Source organism: Rhinoraja longicauda, chromosome 19, assembly GCF_053455715.1.
Source record: "Rhinoraja longicauda isolate Sanriku21f chromosome 19, sRhiLon1.1, whole genome shotgun sequence".
NCBI lineage: Eukaryota > Metazoa > Chordata > Chondrichthyes > Rajiformes > Arhynchobatidae > Rhinoraja > Rhinoraja longicauda.
In genome coordinates this window covers 17,956,427-17,977,661 of record NC_135971.1, presented here as the reverse complement: position 1 = coordinate 17,977,661, position 21,235 = coordinate 17,956,427, and the positions used below count along the sequence as shown (strand labels likewise).

Genomic DNA, 21,235 nt, shown 5'->3' with positions numbered 1-21,235 from the left:
TGGAGAGAGACGCCCCTCCAAATAAGGGATATGTATGTAAATGTATGTAAATGTCTAAGTAAATGCCTGTATTGAATATGTAACCTCCGGAAATGTCGGATGGGTTTGTTTAAAAAAGATGTTTTGTAAATGATATTTATTACTTGAATGAAGTATTTTTTGATTAAAAAAAAAAAAAAAAAAAAGCCTTCTCTCTGGGACTGATTTCCCGCTGCCGACCCTGCCTGTTCCTGACCTTCACGCTTCGTCGTAGCCCTGGTGAACGTCTCAGTCTTCTGTCCCCGACCACGAGCAGGTAGAAAGAAAGCTCATTCTAAAACTACTTCCTTGGTTCCGTGTTGCTGCTTTTGGGTTTACCTGCGGTTCGTTACATTTTATTATGACATGCAGTGATTTTTTTTAAAATTGCACACAGTTCAGTAAAAAGATTACAACGCATCATGTAAGGCACAATCATATTTAAGTAAAAGAGTATAGAAATAGTAGATTGCACTCAGGCAGCACACAAGAGACGCCACACACACTAGATTCCCCACCATTAACTCCATCTACACCACGCTGTCTCGGAAAAGCAGTCAACATAATCAATGACTTGGAGCCATGGGGAAGAAGCTCAATTGAGCATTGTGGGCCCCACCTTCACCGGGTCATCGGTGCCGGCTCTGATCTGTTCTGAATCTTTTCATATCCCTCCCCTGACTCTCAGTCTGAAGAAGGGTGTCGCCCCATTCCTTCTCCAGAAATGCTGCCAGTCCCGCTGAGTTACTCCAGCTTTTTTGTGTCTATCTGCGTGTGTAAACCAGCATCCTTCCTGCACATAATCAAAGACTCGTCCCACCCTGGCCAGTCCTTTCCCCAGCCCTGGACCGGCCGAAGGTTGAGAAGCGTGAAAGCGCGCACCACCAGACTCAGAAACAGCTTCTTCCCCTCTGTTTTCGGGCTTCCATAAGCGAGGGTACAAATTCACTTCACCCCACAGTGGTCTAAACTAAACCATCGCGGTGGAAAAGTCAAAGAGCAAGCACTGTAGCGCAAAGTTCGCGGTGATCAGAGATTTTACAGGGTGGTTTAAATCCTCATGGTTGTGGGAAGAAGCTGCTCTTTGGAGTTTTGGTTTGGTTTGGTTTGGTTCAGTTTAGTTTAGTTTAATGATCCAGCAGCGCAATAGGCCCTTCAGCCCATCGAGGGGACGCCCGGTCACACTAGTTCTATGGTATCCCACTTTCTCATCCACACCGGGGGGGCAATTTACAGAGTTCTGCAATTCCGCCCGTCTTTGCGGGGGGAAACCGGAGCAACCGGAGAAACCCCGCGAGGTCCCAGGGAGAACGTACAATCTCCACACACACACGCACACAAACACGCACACACACAGTCACACGCACACAATCACACGCACTAACACACAAACACAAACGCACTCTCACACACACGCACGCACGCAAACACACACACACAATCACGCGCACTCACACACACACAAACACGCACACACAATCACGCACACACACACACGCATGCACGCACTTACACACACACAAAACACGCACACACACACACACACACACAGTCACGCACACACAAATACGCACAAACACACACGCGCACGCACACACACGCAATACACACACATGCACACACACGCAATACACACACATGCACACACACGCAATACACACACACACACTCTCCTCTCTCTCTCTCTCTCCCCCTCTCTCTCTCTCCCCTTTCATTAAAGAACGATCATTAATCAAACTCCCCCCCCTCTCTCTCTCCCCCTCCCCCTCTATCTCTCTCTCCCCTCTCTCTCCCCCTCCCCCTCTATCTCTCTCTCCCCTTTTATCTCTCTCTCTCTCCTTTTATCTCTGTATCTCTCCCCTCTCTCTCGCGCTCCCCTCTTTAATTAAAGAACAATCTTTAATCGATTTCCCCCTCTCCCCCCCCTCTCTCTCTCTCTCTCCCTCCTTCCCTCCATCCTCTCTACCTCCAAGGGGGGAGACAGAGGGGGAGAGAGAGGGGGGAGAGAGAGATAGAGGGGGAGGGGGGAGAGAGAGGGAGAGAGAGATAGAGGGGGAGGGGGAGAGAGAGAGAGGGGAGAGAGAGGGTGAGAGAGAGAGAGGGGGAGAGGCAGGAGAGAAAGGGGGAGAGAGAGATTCAGTCGAATCGTGTTGTTCAGCTCCCCCCTCTCTCTCCCCCTCTCTCTCCTCTAGCGGCTAGCCCACTCAGACCGGCTATTCCGAGCATGCTAATGGCTAATGTGCGCTCACTGGACAATAAAATGGACACTATAAGACTTCTCCGGTCGACCCAGCGTGAGGTGAGGGAATGCTGTGTTTACGTTTTCACGGAAACATGGCTTAATGACAACATCCCGGACTCCGCTGTTCAGCTCGACCGGCTAACATGCTACCGATCGGACAGAGCTACGGTTAGCGGGGGGAAGACTCGCGGCGGCGGTATGATTGTTTACATCAGTGATGCTTGGTGTCGGGACGCTGTGTTGGTCTACAAACACTGTTCACCGCTGGCGGAGTTTATGTTTGTGAAGTGCTGGCCTTTCTACCTCCCGAGGGAGCTAACAACCATCCTGTTAGTCGCTGTTTACATCCCTCCCAGTTCCAACAACAAGGACAGAGAGGAGGCACTCTGTGAACTGTACCGGGCCATCTCTGAGCAGCAGACAGCACACCCAGATGGTTTTCTCATCGTAGCTGGGGACTTCAACCATGCTAACCTAAAAACTGTCATGCCTAAAATATACCAGCATGTTGATTTCCCAACACGAGGAAATAACACCTTGGACCTTGTTTACACGACCATCAAAGGAGCATACAAGGCTTCCCCCCTCCCCCACATCGGCCTCTCTGATCACCTCACCGTTCTGCTGAAACCGGCATACAGACCCCGGGTGAAAGTCACCAAACCGGTTTCAAAACAGGTACGTGTGTGGTCAGAGGACAGCACAGCTGCACTCCAAAACTGCTTTGAGACTACAGACTGGGACATGTTCAAGCAGGCAGCAACATACAACAACACAACCAACATTCAGGAATATACAGAGACAGTTACAGGCTACATCACCAAATGCATTGATGATGTGACCCACACCAGAGCCATCACCATCCGGGCTAACCAGAAGCCATGGCTGACAGGGGAGGTCCATGGGCTGCTGAGGGTCCGCAACGTTGCCTTCAGAGAGGGCAATCCAGCCGGTCTCAGAGCAGCCAGGGCCAACCTTTTCAGTGGCATCAGGAAAGCCAAACAACACTACACCCGGCGCATCACAGCCCACTTCAGTGACAGCAGAGACACATGGAGCCTGTGGAAGGGTATTAGGACTATCACAGACTACAAACCCCTACCACAGACCTGTGACAGTGACACCTCTCTCCTGAACGACCTCAACGGCTTCTTCGCACGCTTTGAAGCACAGAGCAACACACCTGAGCAGAAAACAACTCCCCCCCCCAACGACCAGGCTATTTGTCTGTCTCCAGGCAGTGTGAGGAGCACACTGTTAAGGATTAACACCCGAAAACTTCTGGACCTGACAACATTCCTGGTCGTGTGCTAAAAGACTGCGCTGCTGAGCTCACAGATGTCCTCACAGACATCTTCAACATCTCCCCGAGCCAGGCTGTGTTCCCTCGTGCTTCAAAGAAACCACCATCATACCTGTGCCCAAGAAGTCCTCTCCATCCTGCTTCAACGACTACCGCCCTGTAGCGCTGACTTCAACAATCATGAAGTGCTTCGAGAGGCTAGTCATGAAGCAGATCAGATCCAACCTCCCCCCCTCCCTGGACCCGTTTCAGTTTGCATATCAAGCTAAGCGGTCCACTGAGGATGCCATCTCCTCTGCTCTACACCCAGCCCTCACCCACTTGGACACTAAAAACTCATATGTTAGGATGCTGTTCATAGACTTTAGCTCAGCATTCAACACCATCATCCCCCAGCAGCTGGTTTGTAAACTAACAAACCTGGGCCTCAGCCCCCTTCTCTGCAACTGGCTGCTGGACTTCCTCACTGCCAGACCCCAGTCTGTACGGGTCGGCAGTAACACATCGGACACCATCACGCTGAGTACGGGGGCCCCACAAGGATGTGTGCTAAGCCCCCTGCTCTTTACCTTGCTGACTCACGACTGCACACCCACCCACAGCTCCAACCACTTCGTCAAGTTTGCAGACGACACAACCGTGGTGGGTCTCATCAGCAACAACGACGAGACCCACTACAGGAAGGAGGTGAACCAGCTGGCCGCGTGGTGCACAGACAACAATCTCTTCCTGAATGTGGACAAAACAAAGGAGATTGTTGTCGACTTCAGGAGAACGCACACACAACACCCCCACCCACTGACCATCAATGGTGCTGCTGTGGAGCAGGTGAGCAGCACCAAATTCCTGGGGGTGAACATCACCGAGGATCTCTCCTGGGGCAACAACACCACGTCCATCGCCAAGAAAGCCCAGCAGCGCCTCTACTTCCTCCGCAAACTGAAGAGAGCGGGAGCCCCCACACCCATCATGTACACTTTTTACCGAGGCGCCATCGAGAGCATCCTCAGCAGCTGCATCACTGTGTGGTTCGGAAGCTGCACAGCCTCCAGCCGCAAGACCCTGCAGTGCATAGTGAACACTGCTGAGAGGATCACTGGCACCTCACTCCCAACACTCCTGGTCCTTTACACCACCCGCCTCACCCGCAAAGCACTGAGCATTGTGGGTGACCCCTCCCACCCCTCCAACAGCCTCTTCACCCTCCTGCCTTCAGGGAGAAGGTTTCGCAGCCTGAGGTCGAGCACCACCCGGCTAAAGAACAGTTTCTTCCACCAGGCTGTCAGGATGCTGAACTCTCTCCCCTCCCTCCCTCCCTCCTCTCTCCCCTGCCCCCATTGGATCTGGACTTTAACACCCCACACACACGCACATCCAGCACCAGACACTTTTTTTGTAACGCTGCTATGGACAGGCTTTGCACTACTGTTCATTGTTTTTTATTGTAATATATTCATCTTCATCTTTTTTCATTGAAGTGACTATATTTTATTAAACTGTATATATTGACTGTTGTTTGCTGTGCCTTTTTAATTTTAACTTAATTTAATGCACTTTATTCCTCGGGATTGTGGGAAACGGTATTTCAATCTTCTGTCTGTGTAAACTAACTGGAAATTGACAATAAAGTTGACTTTTGACTTTTGACTTTTTCAGTCAGAGAGTTGTGAACCTGTGGAATTCTCTGCCTCAGAAGGCAGTGGAGGCCAATTCTCTGAATGCATTCAAGAGAGAGCTGGATAGAGCTCTTAAGGATAGCGGAGTCAGGGGGTATGGGGAGAAGGCAGGAACGGGGTACTGATTGAGAATGATCAGCCATGATTACATTGAATGGCGGTGCTGGCTCAAAGGGCCGAATGGCCTCCTCCTGCACCTATTGTCTATTGGATATTGGATATTTTTAAGGCAGAGATAGATAGATTGTTGGTCAGTGCGGGTGTCAGTGGTTATGGGGAGAAGGCAGGAGAATGGGGTTAGGATGGAGAGATAGATCAGCCGTGATTGAATAGCGGAGTAGACTTGATGGGCCGAATGTACCAATTCTACCCCTATCACTTATGACCTAAACCGGAGATCCCGGAGAAAACCCACGCAGGTCACGGGGAGAACGTACAGATTCCACACAGACAGCACCCGTGGTCAGGATCGAACCCTGGTCCCTGGCGCTGTGAGGCAGCAACTCTACCGCTGTGCCACCATTGTACATCATGATGTATCTATCTGTACGTCGTTGGTGAGACCACAGTTCTAGCGCCCAGCTACAGGGAGGTGGCATGGTGCTGGAGAGGGTGCAGAAGGGATAGACCAGCTTGGCATGGGCACAGTGGGGGTTACGTTACAGGGAGCCACTGCACAGGGTAGGTCCCTACTCTGGGGATGAGGGGGATTTTTGTTGAGGTGTATAAAACCAAGAGGGGCGTTGGTAATGTGGATGGTCACAGGCCTTTTCCCCAGGGTGTGGTGATCTTAAACAAGAGTGTAGACGCAATAAGCTTGAGTAACTCAGCGGGTCAGGCAGCATCTGTGGAGAACATGGATAGGTGACGTTTCAGAGTCCTGGAGTAACTCAGCGGGTCAGGCAGCATCTGTGGAGAACATGGATAGGTGACGTTTCAGAGTCCTGGAGTAACTCAGCGGGTCAGGCAGCATCTGTGGAGAACATGGATAGGTGTCGTTTCACAGAGTGCTGGAGTAACTCAGTTGGTCGGGCAGCATCTGTGGAGAACTGGATAGGTGACGTTTCACAGAGTGCTGGAGTAACTCAGCGGGTCAGGCAGCATCTGTGGAGAAAAGGAATAGATGATGTTTTGGGTCGAGAACCTTCTTCAGACTGACTCTCGTATCCATACCCCTCCCTGCAGCTTTACATTTCACTACTCGCCTCATCTGACCCCCTTTCTGACTCCTTTCACCTTTAGCTTCACCTTTTCATGAATGAATGAATAAGTTGATGAATGAATGAATAAGTTTATTGGCCAAGTATGTGCACATTCAAGGAATGTGCCTTGGTGCTCCGCTCACAAATGACAACACACACATACAGTTACCAGGAGAGGGGGGGGTCAGGTTCAATGGGAATGTGAGGGGCAATGTTTTCTGTGGGTGATGAAGCAGGCAGGTACAATGACATAGAAACATAGAAAATAGGTGCAGGAGTAGGCCATTCGGCCCTTCGAGCCTGCACCGCCATTCAATATGATCATGGCTGATCATCCAACTCAGTAACCTGTACATGCCTTCTCTCCATACCCCCTGATCCCTTTACCCACAAGGGCCACTCCTGCACCTATTTTCTATGTTTCTATGTCATTGTACATGCCTGCTTTATCACCCATCTTCCCCACCACTGATGTCAGACTAACTGGTCTATAATTTCCCGTTTTCTCTCTCCCTCCTTTCTTGAAAAGTGGGATAACATTAGCTACCCTCCAATCCACAGGAACTGACCCGGAATCTATAGAACATTGGAAAATAATCACTAATATGTCCACAATTTCTAGAGCCACCTCCTTAAGCACCCTGGGATGCAGACCATCAGGCCCTGGGGATTTATCAGCCTTGAGTCTCATCAGTCTACCCAAAACTTTTTCCTGCCTAATGTGGATTTCCTCCAGTTCCTCTGTCACCCTAGGATCTCTGGCCACGAGAACATATCATATCATATCATATCATATATATACAGCCGGAAATAGGCCTTTTCGGCCCACCAAGTCCGTGCCGCCCAGTGATTCCCGCACATTCCTACACCCACTAGGGACAATTTTTACATTTTACCCAGCCAATTAACCTACATACCTGTACGTCTTTGGAGTGTGGGAGGAAACCGAAGATCTCGGAGAAAACCCACGCAGGTCACGGGGAGAACGTACAAACTCCTTACAGTGCAGCACCCGTAGTCAGGATCGAACCTGAGACTCCGGCGCTGCATTCGCTGTAAAGCAGCAACTCTACCGCTGCGCTACCGTGCCGCTCTGGGAGATTGTTTGTATCCTCCTTAGTGAAGACAGATCCAATGTACCGGTTCAACTCGTCTGCCATTTCCTTGCTCCCCATAATAAATTCCCCTGCTTCTGTCTTCAAGGGACCCACATTTGCCTTGACTATTTTTTTCCTCTTTACATACCTAAAGAAGCTTTTACTATCCTCCTTTATATTATTGGCTAGTTCACCCTCGTACCTCATCTTTTCTCATCGTATTGCCTTTTTAGTTATCTTCTGTTGCTCTTTAAAAGAGTCCCAATCCTCTGGCCTCCCACTCTGCTTTGCTATGTTATACCTCTTACGTCCCCCGTCTCCTGGGAAGGAGGAGGTTATACGTCCCCCGTTCCTAACTTGACACCATTCAGATAATACTCTGCCTTCTTATTCTTACCACCAAAGTGGATAACCTCACACTTATCCACATTAAACTGCATCTGCCATGCATCCGCCCATTCACATAACCTGTCCAAGTCACCCTGCAACCTCATAGCATCTTCCTCACAGTTCACACTACCACCCAGCTTTGTATCATCTGGAAATTTGCTAATGATACTTTTAATCCCTTCATCCAAGTCATTAATGTATATTGTAAATAGCTGCGGTCCCAGCACCGAGCCTTGCGGTACCCCACTAGTTACTGCCTGCCATTCTGAAAGGGACTCATTTATCCCCACTCTTTGCTTTCTGTCTGTCAACCAATTTTCTATCCATGTCAGTACCCTACCTCCAATACCATGTGCTCTAATTTTGCCCACTAATCTCCTATGTGGAACCTTGTCAAAGGCTTTCTGAAAGTCAAGGTACACCACATCCACCAGCTCTCCCCTGTCAATTTTCCTAGTTACATCCTCAAAGAATTCCAGAAGATTAGTCAAGCATGATTTCCCCTTCGTAAATCCATGCTGACTCGGAACGATCCTGTTACTGCTATCCAAATGCTCCGCAATTTCGTCTTTTATGATTGACTCCAGCATCTTCCCCACCACTGATGTCAGACTAACTGGTCTATAATTTCCCGTTTTCTCTCTCCCTCCTTTCTTAAAAAGTGGGACAACATTAGCTACCCGCCATTCCACAGGAACTGATCCTGAATCTATAAAACATTGGAAAATGATCACCAATGCGTCCACAATTTCTAGCGCCACCTCCTTAAGTACTCTGGGATGCTGACCATCAGGCTCTGGGGATTTATCAGCCTTCAGTCCCATCAGTCTACTCAACACCATTTCCTGCCTAATGTGAATCTCCTTCAGTTCCTCCATCACCCTAGGATCTCTGGCCACTAGAACATCTGGGAGATTGTTTGTACCCTCCTTAGTGAAGACAGATCCAAAGTACCGGTTCAACTCGTCTGCCATTTCCTTGTTTCCCATAATAAATTCCCCTGCTTCTGTCTTCAAGGGACCCACATTTGCCTTGATTATTTTTTTTCTCTTTACATACCTAAAAAAGCTTTTACTATCCTCCTTTATATTATTGGCTGGTTTACCATCGTACCTCATCTTTTCTCCCCGTATTGCCTTCTTAGTCATCTTCCGTTGCTCTTTAAAAGAGTCCCAATCCTCTGGCTTCCCACTCTTCTTTGCTTTGTTGTACTTCTTCCCTTTTATTTTTATGCTGTCCTTGACTTCCCTTGTCAGCCACGGGTGCCTCTTACTCCCCTTGGAATCTTTCCTCCTCTTTGAGATAAATTGATCCTGCAACTTCTGCATTAGAAAGCCTTGACTTTCAGAAAGCCTTTGACAAGGTTCCCAGAGTGTAGGCCAAAGGGCGTCTGGGTGCTGTGCAACTCTCCACGCCGCTACTCACCGAAAACGCACAGCTCAAAGCGCTCCATGTCACGGTTCCTCAGCTCCCTGCCAAAGTAGTTTGTCTCTATCTCGTAGGTCCCCTGGTCACCGAGCCCCACGGCCCACAGCTCGATGACACCCTCCAGTCGGAAGCGGACCCTGTCCCTGTAGGACGGGTGGATCCAGGACGGACTCTCCGGCCTGTAAGACTTCCAATCCAGGATCGGCAGGTCGGGATGGTGACGCCACATCGACACCCTGATCTTCTCGTGGCTGTGCGGCTGGACGGGGAACCTCACCATCCCACCCATGGGGGACAGTGGTGACCGAGCCCACGGTGGCTGACGTTCTTGTACCGCACAGAGCCGCAGTGTGGAGACCTGTAACACAACATGGTCATTGTACCTGCCTGCTTCATCACCCACAGAAACACTGCCCCTCACATTCCCATTGAACCTGACCCCTACTCTCCCTGTAACTGTATGTGTGTGTTGTTTTTTTTGAGTGGAGCACCAAGGCACATTCCTTGAATGTGCACATACTTGGCCAATAAACGTATTCATTCATTCATCAACTTATGTTAGATAGAGCTCAAGGGGCTAGTGGAATATGGGGAGAAGCCAGGCACATGTTATTGATTGTGGACGATCAGCCATGATCACAATGAATGGCGGTGCTGGCTCAAAGGGCCGAATGGCCTCCTCCAGCACCTATTCTCTATGTTTCTTATTCTTTCATTCATGAAAAGGTGAGGCTAAAGGTGAAAGGAGTCAGAAAGGGGGTCAGATGAGGAGAGTAGTGAAATGTGAAGCTGCAGGGAGGGGTATGGATACGAAAGTCAGTCTGAAGAAGGTTCTCGACTCAAAATATCATCTATTCCTTTTCTCCACATCCACAGATGCTGCCTGATCAGCTGAGTTACTCCAGCACTCCAGCTCCCCCCCCCCCCCCCCCGGCTCTCCCCCCCCCCCCCCCGGCTCTCCCTCCCCCCACCGGCTCTCCCCCCCCCCCCCCCCCCCCCGGCTCTCCCCTCCCCCCCCCCCCCCGGTTCTCCCCCCCCCCCCGGTCTCCCCTCCTCCCCCCCCCCGGCTCCCCCCCCCCCCAGCTCTCCCCCCCACCCCCCCCCCCCCGGCTCTCCCATCCCCCCCCCCCCCCCCCGCTCTCCCCCTCCCCCCCCCGGCTCTCCCCTCCTCCCCCCCCCCCCCCCCCCCGGCTCTCCCCTCCCCTCCCCCCCCCCGGCTCTCCCCTCCCCCCCCCCCCCCCCCCCCCCGGCTCTCCCCTCCCCCCCCCGGCAGTCCCCCCTCTCCCCCGGCTCTCCCCCCCCCCCGGCTCTCCCCTCCCCCCCCCCCCCCCGGCACTCCCCTCCCCCCCCCGGCTCTCCCCCTCCCCCCCCGGCTCTCCCCTCCCCCCCCCCGGCTCTCCCCTCCCCCCCGGCTCTCCCCTCCCCACCCCGGCTCTCCCCTCCCCACCCCGGCTCTCCCCCTCCCCCCCCCGGCTCTTCCCCTCCCCACCCCGGGCTCTTCCCCTTCCCCCCCCCGGCTCTCCCCTCCCCCCCCCCCGGCTCTCCCCTCCCCCCCCCCGGCTCTCCCCTCCCCCCCCGGCTCTCCCCTCCCCCCCCGGCTCTCCCCTCCCCCCCCCGGCTCTCCCCTCCCCCCCCGGCTCTCCCCCCCCTCCCCGGCTCTCCCCTCCCCCCCCGGCTCTCCCCTCCCCCCCCCGGCTCTCCCCTCCCCCCCCCGGCTCTCCCCTCCCCCCCCCGGCTCTCCCCCCCCTCCCCGGCTCTCCCCTCCCCCCCCGGCTCTCCCCTCCCCCCCCGGCTCTCCCCCTCCCCCCCCCCCCGGCTCTCCCCTCCCCCCCCGGCTCTCCCCTCCCCCCCCGGCTCTCCCCTCCCCCCCCGGCTCTTCCCCTCCCCCCCGGCTCTCCCCTCCCCCCCCCGGCTCTCCCCTCCCCCCCCCGGCTCTCCCCCCCCTCCCCGGCTCTCCCCCCCCCCCCCCCCCGTCCTCCCCCCCCCAGCTCTCCCCCCCCCCCCCGGCTCTCCCCCTCCCCCCCCCGGCTCTCCCCCCCCCCCGGCTCTCCCCCCCCCCCGGCTCTCGAGGCCCGGTGCGCGCACGCGTACACCTCCCCCTGACGCAGCGGCGGCCGCCCGAGGCGCGCACGCGCACTTCGCCGAGCCGCCATCACGCAACGGGGCCAGGGGCGGAGGGCGGAGCCTGGGGCGGAGGGCGGGGCAGGGGGTGGGGCCGGAGGCGGGGGGGCGGGGCGGGGGCGGGGCCTGGGGCGGAGGGCGGGTCATGGTCGGAGGGCGGTGCCAGGGGCGGAGGGCGGGGCCAGGGGGGCGGGGAGGTTTGTTTGTCCTTTACCCAGAGCGGGCGACGTCTGATCGTCGTTCACGGGGAATTATCATCGGGGAAACATAGAAAAAGACAATAGGTGCAGGAGGCCATTCGGCCCTTCGAGCCTGCACCGCCATTCAATATGGATCATGGCTGATCATCCAACTCAGTAACCCTGTACCTGCCTTCTCTCCATACCCCCTGATCCCTTTAGCCACAAGGGCCACATCTAACTCCCTCTTAAATATAGCCAATGAACTGGCCTCAACTACCTTCTGTGCAGAGAATTCCACAGATTCACCACTCTCTGTGTGAAGAAAAACGTTCTCATCTCGTTCCTAAAAGACTTCCCCCTTATCCTAAACTGTGACCCCTTGTTCTGGACTTCCCCAACATCGGGAACAATCTTCCTGCATCTAGCCTGTCCAACCCTTAAGAATTTTGTGAGTTTCTATAAGATCCCCCTCAATCTTCTAAATTCCAGCGAGTACAAGCCGAGTCTATCCAGTCTTTCTTCATATGAAAGTCCTGCCATCCCAGGAATCAATCTGGTGAACCTTCTCTGTACTCGCTCTATGGCAAGAATGTCTTTCCTCAGATTAGGAGACCAAAAAATGTACACAATACTCCAGGTGTGGTCTCATCAATGCCCTGTACAACTGCAGCAGAACCTCCCTGCTCCTATACCATGTATAGTATAGTATAGTATTTTATAGTATGGTATAGTATAGTATTATTTTATGTTATGACTGTTTTTGTAAAGCGCTTTGAGCACCTGGGTAAAGCGCTATATAAAATAAATGCTTATTATTATTATTATTATTATTATTATACTCAAATCCCCTCGCTATGAATGCCAACATACCATTCGCTTTCTTCACTGTCTGCTGCAACCAGCATGCCTACTTTCAATGACTGGTGTACCACGACACCCAGGTCTCAGTTGCATCTCCCCTTCTCCTAATTGGCCACCATTCAGATAATAGTCTGCTTTCCTGTTCTTGCCACCAAAGTGGATAACCTCACATTTATCCACATTATACTGCATCTGCCATACATTTGCCCACTCACCTAACCTATCCAAGTCACGTTGCAGCCTCCTAGCATCCTCCTCACAGCTAACACTGCCTCCCAGCTTCGTGTCCATCCGCAAACTTGTTGCATTCAATCCCTCGTCCAAATCATTAATATATATTGTATATAGCTGGGGTCCCAGCACTGAGCCTTGCGGTACCCCACTAGTCACTGCCTGCCATTCTGAAAAAGGACCCGTTTATTCCTACTCTTTCCTTCCTGTCTGCCAGCCAGTTCTCTATCCACATCTATACTGAACCCACAATACCGTGTGCTTTAAGTTTGCATACTAATCTCTTATGTGGGACCTTATCTTTTGACATATGTGCTCTGTGAACAACCTTAAATTGTATCAGAGCGTGTCTTGCACAAATTGAAGAGGTATTGACTAATTGAAGAATCCTCTCCTATTTCTCTACAGGTAAAGAAATTTGAAGTTCTCTTCCCAATCATTCTTAATTTTATCAGATGTGCCTACTTGTAATTTCAAAATCAACTCATAGATAGCCGATATTAAACCTTTCTGATAAGGATTCAAGTGTAAAAAAAATTCTGTAGAAACATAGAAATATAGAAAATAGGTGCAGGAGTAGGCCATTCGGCCCTTCGAGCCTGCACCGCCATTCAATATGATCATGGCTGATCATCCAACTCAGTATCCCATACCTGCCTTCTCTCCATACCCCCTGATCCCTTTAGCCACAAGGGCCACATCTAACTCCCTCTTAAATATAGCCAATGAACTGGCCTCAACTACCTCCTGTGGCAGAGAATTCCACAGATTCACCACTCTCTGTATGTAATTTCAGTTTGATGTGATAATGGAAAAGAGGGTAAAGTAGCCTTCAAAAAATGTCTAATTTGCAAATACCTATAAAAATGTGAATTAGGCAAATTATATTTATTGGACAGTTGTTAAAAAGACATAAAACAACTGTCTAAAAACAAATCACAAATAGATACTAATCCCTTCCTCTTCCACAGCAGAAAGGCTTGATCAATACTGGAGGGTTAAAAGAAAAAATTAGATATGATAGGTAGCCCAAGGAATCTGAGTGTGGGTGAGATTCTTCCGATACCATAGCCTTCCTGTGCCTGGACCTGTGCCAAATATTTTTCCAGAGTTTCGCTCCTTGTGCAAGAACCTCTCCACGTCTGCCTCTATTATTAAATCCCTCTCCACATAGAGTCGGAGAGTGATACAGCGTGGAAACAGGCCCTTCCTCCCAAATTGCCCACACCGGCCAACATGTCCCAGCTCCAGGAGTCCCACCTGCCTGCGTTTGGTCCACATCCCTCCAAACCTGTCCTATCCATGTACTTCATTGTTCCCGATGTTGGTGAAGTCTAGAACAAGGGGCACAGTTTAAGGATAAGGGGGAAGTCTTTTAGGACCGAGTTGAGAAAGTTTTTTTTTCACACAGAGAGTGGTGAATCTGTGGAATTCTCTGCCACAGAAGGTAGTTGAGGCCAGTTCATTGGCTATATTTAAGAGGGAGTTAGATGTGGCCCTTGTGGCTAAAGGGATCAGGGGGTATGGAGAGAAGGCAGGTACAGGATACTGAGTTGGATGATCAGCCATGATCATATTGAATGGCGGTACAGGCTCGAAGGGCCGAATGGCCTACTCCTGCACCTATTTTCTATGTTTCTATGTTTCCAGCTTTTTGTGCCTATGTTCAGCTTAAACCAGCATCTGCAGTTCCTTCCTGCACAGGTTTGTAGGTTAATTGGCTTGATGTGAATGTAAAATGGTCTCGAGTGTGTGCAGGGTAGTGTCAGCGTGGACTTGGTGGACCGAAGGGCCTGTTTCTGAGCCTTTATCTCTCTAACCTAAACTAAACTTGCTTGGGTTAAACTCCATCTGCATTTCTCCTGTAAACTGGGAGGTAAAAGACTTCACTTTATCCATGCCCCTGATAAACCTCAGCCAGGCCACCCACCCCTCTGCCTCCTACACGTCTAAGAAGGCAGTGGAGGCCAAGTCTCTGAATGCATTCAAGAGAGAGCTAGATAGAGCTCTTAAAGGTAGCGGAGTCAGGGGGGTATTGGGAGAAGGCAGGAACGGGGTACTGATTGAGAATAATCAGCCATAATCACATTGAATGGCGGTGCTGGCTTGAAGGGCCGAATAGACAATAGACAATAGGTGCAGGAGGAGGCCCTTCGAGCCAGCACCACCATTCAATGTGATCATGGCTGATCATTCTCAATCAGTACCCTGTTCCTGCCTTCTCCCCATACCCACTGACTCCGCTATCCTTAAGAGCTCTATCTAGCTTTCTCTTGAATGCATTCAGAGAATTGGCCTCCACTGCCTTCTGAGGCAGAGAATTCCACAGATTCACAACTCTCAGACTGAAAACGTTTTTCCTCATCTCAGTTCTAAATGGCCTACCCCTTATTCTTAAACTGTGGCCCCCTGTTCTGGACTCCCCCAACATTGGGAACATGTTTCCTGCCTCTAATGTGTCCAACCCCTTAATAATCTTATACGTTTCGATAAGATCTCCTCTCATCCTTCTAAATTCCAGTGTATACAAGCCTACTCCTGCACCTATTGTCCATTGTCTAATGATGTCCCGGCCTGACTAACCTCTCCCTGTATCTCAAGCCGAGCCAACATCCTGGTGAATCTCATCTGCACCCTTTCCAACTTATCCGAGGTGTAAAAACTCTCAGACTAAGTCAACAGTCTAAGTCAACACAGCTGCATGGGACACCAATGTCCTCAGCCGTGTCCCCCCTTCCACATCCCCCAGTCCCAATTCTGCCTCTCCCCACCCCCAACCCTTCCTCTCTACCCCAGCACCTCCCCTCCCTCTCCCCTCAACTCCCCCCCCTCCCCCCCAGATGAACCGGTGGCCAAATTCTACTCCGATCGCTTATTACCTCATCAACTTATGACTTCCTTCTTCCTCCTATTTCCCCCCTCTCCTCTCCTCACCTCCCCTCCCCTCTCCCTCCCTCCCTCCTCACCTCCCCTCTCCCTCCTTCTCCCCATCTCACCTCCCCTCTCCCTCCCTCCCTCCCTCCCTCCTCACCTCCCCTCTCCTCCCTCCTCATCTCCACTCTCTTTGCTTTCTCCTCCCTCTTCTCCCCCCACCCTCTCCTCCTCCCCTTCCACTGCTCTCCCCCACTCTTCTTCCCTACCTCCCCCCTCCTCTCTTCTTTCCCCTCCCTCCCTCTTTCCCCTCACCTTCCCTTCTCCTGCTCCCATTCCCCACCTCTCTTCCCTCCCTCCCTCCCTCCCTCCCTCCCCCCCTCCCCTCCCCACTCTCCTCCCTCCTCACCTCCCTTCCCCACTCTCCTCTCTTTCCTCCCTCCCTCCCTCCCCCTCCTCATCTCCCCTCTCTCCCCCACCCACCTTCTCTACCCCTCCCTCCCTCCCTCCCTCCCTCCCTCCCTCTCTCCACTCCCTCCCTCCCTCTCTCTCTCCTCGCTTCCACCCACGGATCGCAGCGAAGCAGGAAGTTCTCGCCGCTCAGGGGGGCTCCTCGACCGGTACCGGTCCCGACCCCCCGGGACTCGCCCCAGTCCGGACCAGAGACCCCGACTCAAGGCGCAGAGTCCGGGCACCGACAGGCACAGAGACCGGGGGAGGGAGGGAGAGGGTGAAGGAGGAGGGAGAGGGAGAGAGGGAGAGGAGAGAGGGAGGGGGAGAGAGAGACGGGGGGAGAAGGGGAGGGAGAGGGGGGAGAGAGGGGGGAGACAGAGAGGGGGAGAGAGGAGGGAAGGGGAGAGGGAGAAGGGGAGAGGGGGAGAGAGAGGAGAGGGGCAGAGAGAGGAGGGAGGGGGAGAGAGAGAGGGAGAGGGAGGGAGAGAGGGAACGGGGAGAGCAGAGGGGAGAGAGGAGGGAAGGGGAGAGAGGGAGGGAGAGAGAGAGGAGGGGGAGAGGGAGACAGAGAGGGGGAGAGGAGGGAGAAGGGGAGAGAGAGGAGGGAAGGGAGAGAGGGGGAGAAGGGGAGAGAGAGAGAGGAGGGAAGGGGGAGAGGGAGTGAGAGGGTGAGACAGAGAGGGGAGAAGAGAGGAGGGAAGGGAGAGAGGGAGGGAGGGAGAGACGGGGTGAGAGGGAGAGGGGGAGAGTGGGAGAGAGAGAAGGAGGGAGGAGAGGAGGGGGAGAGGGGGAAGGAGAGTGAGAAGGGGAGGGGGGAGAAGGGGAGAGAGGCAGGGGAGAGAGAGAGAGAGTGGGGAAGAGAGAGGAGGGAGGGGGAGAGAGAAGGAGGAGAGGGAGATGGATGTTGATGGGAGGGGAGCAGGGGAGAGGAAGAGGGGGAGGGAGGAAGAGAGGGAGAGGAGGGAGAGAGGGGAGAGGGAGAGGAGGGAGGGTGAAAGTGTTTTGGAGGGGGCGAGGGGCAAGAGGGGGTGGAGGAAGGAGAGGGAGAGGGAGATGGGTGTGGATGAGCAGGGGGTGGGAGAAAGAGGGAGGGAGAGGAGAGAGGGGGAGATGAGGAGGGAGAGAAGGGGGAAGGAGGGTGAGAGGAGAAGGAGGGAGGGAGAGAGAAGGGGGAGGGAGGGGGAGAGCGAGGGGCAGGAGAGGGAGAGAGTGGGGGAGAGGGTGGAGGAAGATGTGAGGGAGGAGAGAGAGTTGGATGTCGATGGGAAGGGTGTGGGAGAAAGAGGGAGAGAGAGGAGGGGAGAGAGACGGGAGAGGGTGAGGGAGAGGAGGGAGGGAGGGAGAGAGGGGGACAGCGAGGGGCAGGAGAGGGAGAGAGTGGGGGAGAGGGTGGAGGAGGGTGGGAGGGGCGGAGAGGCAGAGAGGAGGGAGAGAGAGATGGATGTGGATGGGAAGGGGGTGGGAGAAAGAGGGAGAGAGAGGAGGGGAGGGAGAAGGGAGATGGGGGAGAGGAGAGAGGGGGAGACGAGGAGAGAGGGGGAGGCGAGGAGAGAGGGGGAGGCGAGGAGAGAGAGAAGGGGGAAGGAGGGGGAGAGGAGGGAACCAGAAGAGGGGGAGAGAATGGGGGAGAGGGTGGGGGAGGAGGGGACGGGGAAGGTGGGGGAGAGAGAGATGGATGCGGATGGGAAAGGGGTGGGAGAAAGAGGGAGGGAGAGGAGAGAGGGGGAGAGGGCAAGGGAGAGGAGAGAGGGGGAGACCGAGGGGCAGAAGAAGGAGGGAATGGGGGAGAGGATGGAGGACGGTGAGAGAGGGGGAGAGGCAGAGAGGAGGGAGACGAGGAGAGAGAGAAGGGGGAAGGAGGGGGAGAGGAGAGAGGGGGAGAGGGAGAGGAGGGGAGAGAGAAGGGAGATGGTTGGGGAGAGGAGAGAGAGGGAGAAAAGGGGAAGAGATCAAGAGAACGAGGGGCAGGAGAGGGAGAGAACGGGGGAGAGGGGGGAGAGGGAGACGGATGTGGACGGGAAGGGGGTGAGAGAAATAGGGAGAGAGAGAAGAGAGAGAGTCGGGGAGAGGAGGGAGCCAGGGGAGATGGAGGTGCAAGATAGGGAGAGAGTGGAGGAGGGTGGAGGAGAGGAGAGGAGTGTGAGGGTTGGGGAGAGGAGGGAGAGTGAGGAGGAGAGGGGAGAGAGAGTGCAGAGGGAGATGGAGGGGGAGAGGGGAGGCACTGAGAGGCGGGGGCCGATGGAAGGGGAGGGCCGGGCGGAGAGAGGGATGAGGAGGAGGAATAGATCGGGGAGAGAGGGAGAGAGGCGGAGGGAGAGTGGGAGGGAAGGGGAGGGGATGACGCAGAGGGAGGGAGAGTGGGAGAGGGAGGGGAGGAGGAGAGAGGGGGGAGGTGAGGGAGAGAGGCAGAGGGAGGGAGAAAGGGGGAGGAGAGGGGAAGGGATGAGGGAGGGAGAGAGAGAGAGGGGCAGGGTGCATGAGAGGGGTGGAGTGGGTGAGGAGGAGGGGGTGAGGGGGGTTGGGAGGGAAGGGGAGAGGGGGAGGGAAGGTGAGAGGGGGAGGGAGGGTGAGGAGGGTAGGAGGGAGAGGGGAAGGGAGGAAGAGAGGGGGAGGGAGAATGAGAGGGATAGAGTGGGTGAGGAGGAGGGGGTGAGGGGGGTTGGGAGGGAAGGGGAGAGGGGGAGTGGGGGGGAATGGGAGAGGGGTAGGGAGGGTGAGAGGGGGAGGATGAGTGAGGAGGAGGGTAGGAGGGAGAGGGAAAGGGTGGGTGGGAGGGAGGGGGAGAGGGGGAGCCGGGGGGAATGGGAGAGGGGTAGGGAGCATGAGAGGGGGAGGGGGAGTGAGGAGGAGGGGGTGAGGGGGGGTAAGAGGGGGAGCCAGGGGGAGAGGAGGGAATGGGAGAGGGGCAGGGAGCATGAGAGGGGTAGGGCGGGTGAGGAGGAGGGGGTGAGGGGGGTTGGGAGGGAGGGGGAGAGGGGGAGCCGGGGGGAATGGGAGAGGGGTAGGGAGGGTGAGAGGGGAAGGGTGGGTGAGGGGGAGAGGGGGAGGGAGCGTGAGGAAGAGGGGGTGAGGGGGGGGTGGGAGGGAGGAGGAGGGGGAGTGGGAGGGTCGGCAGCCCCTGTACTGCCCCCTGCACCACGAACAGCTGAAACTGTTCTGTGAGACGGACGGAGAGCTGATTTGTGGGATATGTCGGGATGGACGGCAACACAAATACCACCACTTCTTCCCGGTCAACGAGGCGGTGGAAATGTACAAGGTAACGTCCCGGTGCCAGCCTCCCTCACAGTACTGTGCGCAGTTTTGGTCCCCTAATTTGAGGAAGGGCGTCCTTGCTATTGAGGCAGTGCAGCATAGGTTCACCAGGTTAATCCCCGGGATGGCGGGACTGTCGTACGAGGAAAGATTGAAAAGACCGGGCTTGTATTCACTGGAGTTTAGAAGGACGAGCGGGGGATCTTATAGAGACGTATAAAATTATAAAAGGACCGGGACAAACTAGATGCAGGAAAAATGTTCCCAATGTTGGGGGAATCCAGAACCACAGTCTAAGAATAAAGGGGAGGCCGTTTGAATGGAATGTTGGCCTTCATAACAAGAGGAGTTGAGTATAGGAGCAAAGAGGTCCTTCTGCAGTTGTACAGGGCCCTAGTGAGACCGCACCTGGAGTACTGTGTGCAGTTTTGGTCTCCAAATTTGAGGAAGGATATTCTTGCTATTGAGGGTGTGCAGCGTAGGTTTACTAGGTTAATTCCCGGAATGGCGGGACTGTCGTATGTTGAAAGACTGGAGCGACTAGGCTTGTATACGCTGGAATTTCGAAGGATGAGAGGAGATCTTATCGAAACGTATAAGATTATTAAGGGGTTGGACACGTTAGAGGCAGGAAACATGTTCCCAATGTTGGGGGAGTCCAGAACAAGGGGCCACAGTTTAAGAATAAGGGGTAGGCCATTTAGAACTGAGATGAGGAAAAAAAAATTCGGTCACAGAGTTGTGAATCTGTGGAATTCTCTGCCTCAGAAGGCAGTGGAGGCCAATTCTCTGAATGCATTCAAGAGAGAGCTGGATAGAGCTCTTAAGGATAGCGGAGTCAGGGGGTATGGGGAGAAGGCAGGAACGAGGTACTGATTGAGAATGATCAGCCATGATCACATTGAATGGCGGTGCTGGCTCGAAGGGCCGAATGGCCTCCTCCTACACCTATTGTCTATTATCTATTGTTTAAAACTGAGGTGAGAAGGAACTTTTTCACCCAGGGAGTTGTGAATTTGTGGAATTCTCTGCCACAGAGGGCAGTGGAGACCAAATCACTGGATGGATTTAAGAGAGAGTTAGATAGAGCTCTCGGGGCTAGTGGAATCAAGGGATATGGGGAGAAGGCAGGCACGGGTTACTGATTGTGGATGATCAGCCATGATCACAATGAATGGCGGTGCTGGCTCGAAGGGCTGAATGGCCTCCTCCTGCACCTATTTTTTATGTTTCTACGTTAACCCAGTTGGCAATCTGGGCTAGTCCCAGATGCCTGCATTTGGCCCCAATCCCTCTAAAACTTTCCTATCCTTATATCCGTCTTTTAAAAGTCTTAATTGCATCCACTTCTGTAGCTTATCCTGGCAGCTCGTTCCAGATACAGACTATCCTCTGAGTGAAAAAGTAGCCCCTCAGGTCTCCCTTATATTCTCTCCCCTCTCACCTTAAGCCTGTGTCCTCTAACTTTAGTTTAGTTTAGTTCAGGTTAGAGATACAGCGTGGAAATAATGCCATGGGCCCACTGATTCCGCGCCGACCAGCGATCCCCGACCACTAGCACTATCCCACACACACACTCGGGACTAATTGCAATTTTATCGAAGCCAAATAACCTGCAAACCCGCACGTCTCTGGAGTGTGGGATTGAAACTGGAGCCCCCGGAGAAAACCCACGCAGGTCACGGGGAGAACGTGCAAACTCCGTACAGACAGCGCCCGTAGTCGGGGTGGAATCCAGGTCTCTGGCGCCGTGAGGCAGCAACTCTACCGCTGCGCCACCGTGATGTCCTCTACCCTTTCAATTCTCCACCCTGGCAGATAGACTTTGAGCATTCACTGAATCCATGCCCCTCAATAACACGTACACCTATCAGCCCTGAGCACCCAACGATCCAAAGTTTAGTT

At 53.8% G+C, this 21,235-nt stretch overlaps 2 protein-coding genes and 1 long non-coding RNA gene across 4 annotated transcripts in view; 1 reads left to right on the top strand and 2 right to left on the bottom strand.

Annotated features, from left to right (window-relative positions):
- The window catches only part of LOC144603184 (uncharacterized), a 497,022-nt gene that overhangs the window by 460,794 nt on the left and 14,993 nt on the right, over window positions 1–21,235 (bottom strand). The window lies entirely within an intron of this gene.
- On the bottom strand, window positions 213–9,643 carry LOC144603181 (uncharacterized). Of its 2 annotated transcripts, none has more exons than XM_078416350.1 (2): window positions 9,354–9,643; window positions 213–357 (listed from the first exon to the last, which is right to left on the bottom strand). In XM_078416350.1, exons 1-2 carry the CDS (start codon window positions 9,634–9,636, stop codon window positions 320–322), a joined length of 321 nt encoding a protein of 106 aa, XP_078272476.1. In that variant the 5' UTR covers window positions 9,637–9,643; the 3' UTR covers window positions 213–319. The 2 variants fall into 2 exon arrangements, with proteins under 2 accessions (XP_078272476.1, XP_078272477.1); XM_078416351.1 differs by lacking the exon at window positions 213–357 and adding an exon at window positions 5,041–6,343.
- The window catches only part of LOC144603176 (zinc-binding protein A33-like), a 13,538-nt gene continuing 11,492 nt past the window's right edge, over window positions 19,190–21,235 (top strand). Inside the window, exon 1 of the mRNA XM_078416344.1 lies at window positions 19,190–19,334. Within this exon, the coding sequence (XP_078272470.1) occupies window positions 19,326–19,334 (9 nt within the window). The 5' untranslated portion in view covers window positions 19,190–19,325. The remainder of the gene's footprint in view (window positions 19,335–21,235) is intronic.

What these genes read in the sequence shown, in the direction of transcription:
- LOC144603181 (XM_078416350.1), bottom strand. Translation starts at nt 9,636, where the DNA reads ATGGTGAGGTTCCCCGTCCAGCCGCACAGCCACGAGAAGATCAGGGTG. An exon ending in CTTTGAGCTGTGCGTTTTCG is followed by an intron (nt 358 to 9,353) that starts GTGAGTAGCGGC and finishes AACGAACCGCAG; the next exon opens with GTAAACCCAAAAGCAGCAAC.